Consider the following 9,196-nt stretch of genomic DNA (forward strand, 5'->3'; position numbering starts at 1 on the left):
AAATATCATTTGAAATTTATATTTATATAAATATTTGTATTTTCAAAATATCATTGCCATGCCTAGAAGTTAATTTATTAATAGAACTTATATACTCATTTGTCATGCTAAAAATTCCTTCAAGTCTTTCAAAACCTTCATCAGCCACCTATGAATTTTTATAGCAACTCTTTTAACAATTAACTGGTTAAAGAAATAGATTAAAAGAATTAAGTGGCAAAACTTTCTCCATGGTTAATGAGTACAGTTTCATTTATACTAGAACAAACATGTGCATACAGACATTTTTTAAAACACTCAGCAATAGTAATTGGACTTTGACAGTAGATTCTGCAAATTAGGTGTTGTCATTTTGTAGTTTTTATAGAGCATTTAATATATACATTTTAACACCTCAGCTATTTTATAAATTGGAATAGTTAGTTATTAGGAGTTAAATAACAATCTATACTAATAAAATGGTAATATGCTAATTAGACTGGGAGACCTTCCAGATGTTCTTCTGGACAAAGCCATGGTGGCGGGGGCCGAGGTAGAGGTAGTTAGGAGCCAAGAGGGGAGGGCTGTTGTGGGTGCTCAGGTCAGGATGGGACGGCAGTTGTGGGTGATTAGGCCAGCAGGGGGAGGGGGCAGTTGGGGGCGAGCAGGCCAGCAGGCAGAGTGGTTAGCAGCAATCAGGCAGGCAAGCAGGTGAGCGGTTAGGAGCCAGCAGTCCCGGCTTGCAAGAGGGATGTTCCAGATTGGAGAGGGTGCAGGCCGGGCTGAGAGACACCCCCATCCCCACCCCCCATGCATGAATTTCATGCACCAGGCCACTAGTATTTAATATAAAAACTAATAGGAAGGTAGATCTCAAGTGTATTGTGTAGTCTGATTAGTATATTGTTGAATTATTGCATTGCCACAGCAATGTGGTTTGCTTATAGGAAAAGTTAGGTTATTTTCTTCCAAATCTAATATACTTGTTTTATTGTAACAGATTATTTATTCAATCTTTTCTATCTTGGGCCTCATAAACCTCAGACAGAGGTGAAATCATATGAACTTTTCTAGGCACCCTTAGCAGAGATAATACCACCTAATAGAGTTGCTGTACCAAGAAGGAGAACATCTGTAATAGTGTCAACAATAAAATAAAATGAGAATCCAGAACCAAAAAGACAAAAACTGCAGGCTGAGAAGAAGCTCTCAGCAGAATCCAAAGGTCAAGTAGGCTCTTTAAAACAGGAAGACAAGGAAGAGTTGAGAATGATAGAGTTGAAGAGGGAATAAGAGAATGCATGTAAAAAGGCTCAGGAAATGGCCAGAAGTCTTAAGTAAGTAGATGAGGAGAAACGAATACAACCTCACAGAATCAGGGAAACTCCTGGTCCCTAAACAAGGCAGGCAGTCAGGGAGTTCACACAAGTCAATCTGCAGGAACAGCCTTGTAGTCTCATGTGTTTACTTTTCTCCTTTTTAAATGTCTGGAGTTTTTTTAGTTTGGGTTTTAACTTCTAATGTCTAGATCCCTGAACTATCTCTTGAGCTGCCTATTTTAAATTGACACAATTCCTGTATAGTCATACATATTTGGGGTTTGGGTAAGGGTGGGTTGTTGCACACTTCATATAAGGTCTTAAGAGATGTCTTCTCTGCTTTCTGTTTTCTTTTTTTTTCTTTTTTTAATATTAGAGGAAGGATTCTATAGTTTTTTTTCCCCAATTTAGTATTACAGTAATATTAGAAAAATAAAGTATAATAATAAATCATTATAATTAATTTATATAGAATATTCATTTAAAAGCATCTTTTCTGTAACTCATGAAAATTATTTTGAAATAAAAATGTGTATCTGTTATCACTGCATCTAGAAAAATCAAGTACTTTAACTTGAAAAATCAAAAGAATTAACCCTGAAGGGATTGAGCAAAAAGAAAAAAAAGAACTCATGGACATGGACAACAGTGCAGTGACTGCTGGGGGGATGTGAGTGGGTGGAAGTGGAAGAGGGTATATGGGGGATAATGGTAAAGGAAAAAAATAATAATAAAGGGAGAAAAAAGAAAGAACAAAAGTGCTTTTATCCATTTATACTGCATTATATAATTATAACCCTTTTTATATAATCACATTCTTTGTGGCTCTTTTAAAAGAATATGCCAACTATTTTCTACTGGAGTGCCACAAGAATTTTTAAAACATGCAACATCTGACTATATAGTCAGAGGCACTGACCTTTTTTCACTTAGATTGTCAATTAAAAAAATGACAACAGTCAACACAACAATAGCCATCTGGTGTGAATGAATCAAAATTATACCTATTTTTTTTTTGTCAGATCGGCAAAAGTAATATATATTTTTGGTGTGCTGCAGAATTTTACAAATTAGTATTTTTGCCATGATATGAAAAAGGTTGAAGATTGATGGACTATGCTAACAAGTTATTGCAATACAAGTGAGTTATCCTATATAATAAAAGCCTAATATGCAAATTGTTCCCTCAACCACTTGCTATGACATGCGCTGACCACCAGGGGGTGGCATGGAACTTGGTGGGCGTCAGCAACGCAGCGCTGGCAGCAGGCAGCAGTGGAGGCACTGTCGGCCCCAGTGGGCCCCAACGAGAGCGGGACTGTGGTAGGATGGTGGAGCAGGTGAGCGGGCGGTGCCAGGTCAAGGCGGGTGCGAGCAGGGCCCAATCGCCCCACCGATCACCCCGCAGATGGCGACCAGTGGCAGCAGTGTGGGGCAGGGCCACCGCCAGGCTCCCAGGCACTGAGGGAGCCAGGCAGGGGCCCAATGACTCAGGGGGAGGGGGACACATACGGGTGTGGGGGCCCAGGTGCTGCCCACGGCCCAGAGGTCAGCTGGGACCTGCCCTTCCACACCAGACACTTGCACTTCGATCGCCGGCCAGGCTTAGGGACCACACCCATGCCCAAGTTTTGTGCACCGAGCCTCTAGTGTATATAATAAGGCTTGATAAATGCAACTTTGCCTTATAAGATTTTGAAGGGTACGATAGGATGAAAAACTGAAAATCAGAAAAATAGTTTTCATGCTCACCAAATTTATAATTTATAAAACTGTAACTATGTAACTATATAAAACTATATATAATTACTAGAGGCCCGGTGCACAAATTCATGCCTGCGGGATCGGGCTGAAACTGGCTCTCCGACATCCCCCAAGGGGTCCCAGATTGCAAGACGGCACAGGCCAGGCCGAGGAACCCCACTAGTGCACAGTCAGGGCCGGTGAGGGATGCAGGAGGTTGGCCAGCCAGGGAGGGACCACGGGAGGGCTCCAGGGCGTGTCTGGACCATCTCACTCAGTCCTGATCAGCCGCACCCCAGCAGCAAGCTAACCTACCAGTCAGAGCATCTGCCCCTTCGTGGTCAGTGCACATCATAGCAACTAGTCAACCGGTCGACTATCTGCCCCCTGGTGGTCAGTGCACATCATAGTGACTGGTCGACCAGTCGACTGTCTGCCCCCTGGTGGTCAGGACACATCATAGCGAGTGGTTGAGCGGCCTTAGCATATCATTAGCATATTACGCTTTGATTGTTTGAACGGCCAACTAGACGACCAGACACTTAGCATATTAGGCTTTTATTATATAGGATATGAAACTTATATAACTAGAGTTGAGCAGAATAGAGCTATTTGTTTTGTCAGTTTCAGTGACCAAGTAGCAAAACTTCTAAATTCAGCATTTTAAGAGGACCCAAGTATATACAGCACATTTTGAGTTCTTTGTTTATACTCCCACCTTGCTCCAAGAAGGATTTAAGGCAGATAAAATCCCATTTAAATTTACCTACCAGCTATAAATGCAGTTAACAGTCAGTATACATTATTGCCCATAGGTCTTATTCATCCAGTTCTGCTGAAGAGGACACCTCAAAACCAAAGAAACAAAAATATCAGAAGAAAGAAAAGAAAAAAGAAAAAAAGAATAAGTCAAAAAAGGGGAAACATCACAAAAAGGAAAAAAAGAAGAGGAAAAAGGAAAAGCATTCTTCCACCCCTACTATTTCTGAAATCTCCAAAAAGTAACAGACTATGGCTTAAGCCATTAAATTTAAAATTTTGGTTTTGAGAATGATTTCACCTTCCTTGGAATTTGCTATATAATTATGCTTTGCAATAAATCACAGGCTTGTTCATATGGACATTTTTTTCACATATGGGACCATTATCCTCTGGCAATATATTTTTAATGTACTATGATTATAAAGTATGAATCAGTCTTATTACTTGATAGCCGTGCCCCAATATGAATATCTGTACATACAAACACATCAGTTTTGGTATCCGTGTTTCTGTATGTTTGACTAGTATTTTTACTTCGTAAGTTGATTGTACTACAGTCAACACAGGTAATCTACCAGGCAGTTAATAAGTATTGCCGAATCAAGTGTCTGCCTTCCAGTGATACAGTGAGATAGGGGATAATGCTTTGCTCTTGACACTGATAAATTTAATAGCTTTTTATATCCTATGATAATGTATGAAGATAGTAATATTCTTCATTGTTGTTTTTTAATCTCTGGGTTTTTTTTGGATGTCATAGAAGATGAAGCTGATTTATTGATCTTGACTAGAACTTTTTAAATGAATGGAAGAGGATAATGAAAATATTTATAACAAAGTTTCATTGTGTTATGACATGCAGCATGTCTAGTACCTGCCTCCTTATTTTTGTAACTATTAAAATATTTCTTCCTGTTTAAAAACACAAGCCTAGTTCAGCCTATTAGTCTCATAGAGATAATGTTGTGTTGGGCAGGATTTTTAGAATAGACTCCTGGGTTGTTTTACAAATGTGCCATATTGGCATGTCTCAGAGTGATACCTCAAGAACAGAACTTTTTATTTAGGAGATGACAGCAAAATCTTCATTAGAACTGATTTTTATTGTTTTCAGTATGTAAATTTTATGAAACTTGTTTCTATGTGGAAAATTTTTATAAATGTGAACATATATATTTATTTGTCTGAAATAATTTGTAGTTTTGAAGCAGGTTTCACACTGAATTTATGGTTTCATAAATGACCAGTTTGGGGTGTTTCTTTCTTTTACTTCAGTCATAAACCTCAGGAGCAGTGATAAAAATTTAGGATTAAGAATTTTATTCTGTACTTTTTAAAATTTAAGAACCAGGGAATTGCATCATGAAAGTCTTTATATAATGGAAATTTTATAAGGGTAAGCATTTTCAAACAATATTAGTAGATATAAGTGTTTCTTACATTTTAACTGTCACAATGATCAGTGTTAGTGACTTTGCTTAACATTTGGGTACCCCTTATGCCCAATAACTTACTTTTATTGTAGCAGCATCAGGAGTCAATCCATTACCAATGCACAGCACCAAAGACTGCAGGTACCTCACTGCAGTGCAGTTACAAGTTTTAAAATTGGTAACCTACAGACATGGCTACAGATGAACTCATTATGGGGAAATCAGGTAAGTACACGTAACCTCACAGGCTGGAGAGGTGTACTGATTCTTTCTTCACCATACACCCCTACCTGGCATGGCCTCAGTAAGCCTGGGAGCCTCACAACTCCTGTTAACATATGCTGACCATGCTCAACTTCTGGGGATGCTGCACCCACATCCCTGTCCTATCGCTTTATAGCCATGGAAGCTCTCACACTGACAGCTTTTCCATACCTAATTAGTCATATGGCCATGAAAAGAAATTTTCTTGTTTAAATTAAGTTCAGTCGGTTGTTTGGAGAGAAACACAGAGTTATTAGGTTTTTAAGGGCTTGTTTTGCCTTGGCTGTACTTTATGTATTTTTGAAAACTGTATTTTCTGAAAATATAGTTATTTGGCTATCAAAATGACCAAATAAGTAAAAAAAAAAATCTTTTTTAAATGATTGGAAAGTGCCGTATGCAAAAGGATGGTCTCATCCTCTTGAGTGTGTAATGTGGTTAAATAAGATAATTTTAGTGAATAGAGTTAATTTAGTTATTCGTAAGTTAAATTCTGTTAATTGTAAAGATTATAATTTGGCTCATTAAATTTGTTTCTGCATGGTGATATGATTAATAATGGTTCAGAGAGTTACATAAAATTTAGCTCTCATTAACTCTGGTATACAAATTAAAAGATTTTAATAGTTGGTAATTATTTTCCCCCAGAAACAATCTTGGAATTATTAAGTAAATTTTCTATCATATGAGAATAGTTTATGAAACACCTCCGCTGAATTAAATAAATTTATTTTTACTAAAGTAATTTTCTTCTAAAGTGATATTATTATTATTGGTCTTTGATGCAAATTTCAGTAGTATATTTTAAGGGGAAAAAATAGTGAAATTTCTTCTCCAGCAGTATTAGCAGGCAGAAAGTCAATTTTATAGTAAAAATCCTAAAAGTCCTGGACTTTCTAACTACCTATGTGACCTTCAGCAGAGTCATTTAGTTTCTCTCGGCCTTGGCGTTTTTCATCTATAAAACATTGTACCAAATTATCTCTAAGACCCCTTCCAGTCCTTAATGTATGAATATTGATATTTTAGTAAAATCCAAGTGATACTGTTCATTTTAGAAATTATTACAGATGAGCAGGTAGCAGTCTGCCATGATAAAGGTCAAATTTATTAATACTACTGTTAAGCACATTTAGCTTCTGTAAGCAGAAAATTGATATTTGGTTCTCATCCTCACCATCCAATGTGCACCATTTTTGCTAGATGCAGACAGAATTTTTGTTTAGACCTGTATCAGTAATCACATTATCTGAACATTTTGAGGCTACTGCTTTTGGGGTGATGGACCCACTCCCCACACAATTCCCTATTTTCTCTGGATCATCTGTTGAATAAAATCTCTCAGAGGACTCCCCAGTGCTTCACACTTAATACTCACCTGATTTTGGATCTCCGAGACCAAAACATGAGCAAATGACTGTACGCATCTATTCTTACCACTCTCAAATTATAGAACCCTATGTCACCTTCAGTTAAACTAGGTTGAAGAGTTATTAATAGTGTTCATAAAAATGCCATCGTGGCCTTTCTTCAACAAACATTTATTGCATGCCTAGCACGGCAAACACTCTACTAAGCACTGGGGATACACAGATTAAAAAGACTCATTTGCTTCCCTGAAGACGTTCGTCATTCAGTTGGTAGGAGAAACACATCACTTTAGTGCTGTAATTGACTGGAACGTGGGTTTAGAGAAACACATAGGGGTACTTCACCTGCTCTGGAGAAGTTGGAAGAGGCTCCTTAGGGAAAGTAGTGCTTGAAGTGCATTTTGATTGAGGATGAGGGTGGCAGTTATGGTAGTTCCTGACCAGTGGGCACTGTGAACAAAGACCACAATGGAGGCTGGGGGGTCTGTGTGTCAGAATTAACAAGCAGTATGTGAGGCAGGAAGAGGTAAGATTTCAGACTCCCATTCTAGGTTCTCAGGAACAAAAGGAGGCGGTCTTAGGTTCCATTTTTAGGGAGTTTGGACTCAAATGTGTAAGCAGTGAGGCACCATGACAGAATTTTAAGGAAAGAAATGACTTACTGGGGTTTGGTTTCATTTATTTCGTAATTCCTCCAGTTTTAAAAGATGAAATTGCTCTCACTAGAAGGTCCCATAAAAATGATTAGAATCTTTATGTCCTATTATTTGTACTCTTCTAGTCCCACTTTTCTAAGATCTGGTTATTACCGAAAATCATACAGTGACTTGTCTCCTAAAAACACATAAAGTTACAGTATTCTTTATCAGACCTGTCCCCAGAATTACATGCATATGTACGTACTATGAAATGTGTTTTGTTTTTAATTTTATTTTAGATTATTTTTGACTGACAAATTCTGTTACTATGCTAGTATTTGTTATGTCCAAATAAATCATTTAAAATGTACTTTTCAATGTACCGGCTGTGCTGTAATTTGATAAGCCTTCTTGCTTTTTAAAAAAAAAAAAAAACGTACTGATGTGACATTGTTTCACAAAACCATACATGTTTCAAGTGTACAACACAACAAAACATCATCACACTGCAACGAATGGCCTCCACCCCAAGCAAAGTCTGTTTCCGTTCCCATTCTCCCCCTTTGCCCACCTCCAGATACCTCCATCCTTTCCCTCTGGCCATCACCACACTGTCATCTGTAAGGCTTCTTGCCTTTAATATTTTGTCTCAATCTATGAAGCACAACTGCTTCAAAGTGACAGAGACAACCTGCTGGTTCACTGGGTGAGCTCTGTGGCGCCCCCTCAGGTTACCTGGCTAGACAGGGAGTGCTTCAGGAACTCTGTCTGGTCCTAGTGCTGGGATTCAAGCCTCTTGGGCAGTCGGCATTCAAGAACAGGTTTCGTAGGCCTGCATAACACTAATCCCACTTGTGAAGCTCAGGGTCTTCTGACCTCATCTGTCTTCTCCCAACTCCTCTGAAAATATGCAGTGCTCGAGACTGAGATGTGTCTCCCAGAGCACACCCATGAGGCATCCAGCCCAGCCCATGCCTGTCCCACAGGTCAGTTGTCAGGGGACCATGAGCATTTTGCTGACCCTGAGTCTTAAGTTTTCTACTTCTTATTTCATTTATGGCCTGTGTCCTTCCCCTTGAACTGTACTAGTGCCTTAACTAAACTTAATCTACATTTATTTTCACCAGAGGCAATATCTAATTAGTAATATAATTATTAACGTGTGTATTAAAGTAGCTGATTTTCTGGGATTTTTTTTTTTAATCAAGCTAGATAAAAGATCAAGAAGTACCACAAATGCTATACATGCTTTCACAAAAAGAAATGAAAATTCTGGGCTTTTGTGACCACATGAGAACTTTTATAATGTAGTGTTTTAACTTCCAAACTTCCCATTCACTCTAAGCAATCTTAATATCTAAACATTGACCGCCCTAACCGGTTTGGCTCAGTGGATAGAGCATCAGCCTGCAGACTGAAGGGTCCCAGGTTCGATTCCAGTCAAGGGCATGTACCTTGGTTGCGGGCACATCCCAGTAGGGGGTGTGCAGGAGGCAGCTGATCAATGTTTTTCTCTCGTCGATGTTTCTAACTCTCCCTCTCCCTTCTTCTCTGTAAAAAAATCAATAAAATATTTTTAAAAATAAAATAAAAAATAAACATTGACCAAACTGTGATTTTTTTGGAACGTAAAATGTAACAGGCAGTAGATGTTACATCTGGAACTATGATGTCAGTATAACCACATG

The 9,196-nt window shown here is 38.4% G+C and overlaps 1 protein-coding gene across 1 annotated transcript in view; it reads left to right on the plus strand.

Moving 5' to 3' along the window:
• SREK1IP1 (SREK1 interacting protein 1) overlaps window positions 1–8,601 on the plus strand; it is a 37,655-nt gene extending 29,054 nt beyond the window's left edge. Inside the window, exon 5 of the mRNA XM_079794014.1 lies at window positions 3,857–8,601. Coding sequence (XP_079650140.1) covers window positions 3,857–4,046 — 190 coding nt within the window. The 3' untranslated portion in view covers window positions 4,047–8,601. The remainder of the gene's footprint in view (window positions 1–3,856) is intronic.
• Window positions 8,602–9,196: the final 595 nt, after the last annotated feature.

This window comes from Cnephaeus nilssonii (genome assembly GCF_951640355.1).
Source record: "Cnephaeus nilssonii genome assembly, chromosome: 2".
Lineage (NCBI taxonomy): Eukaryota > Metazoa > Chordata > Mammalia > Chiroptera > Vespertilionidae > Cnephaeus > Cnephaeus nilssonii.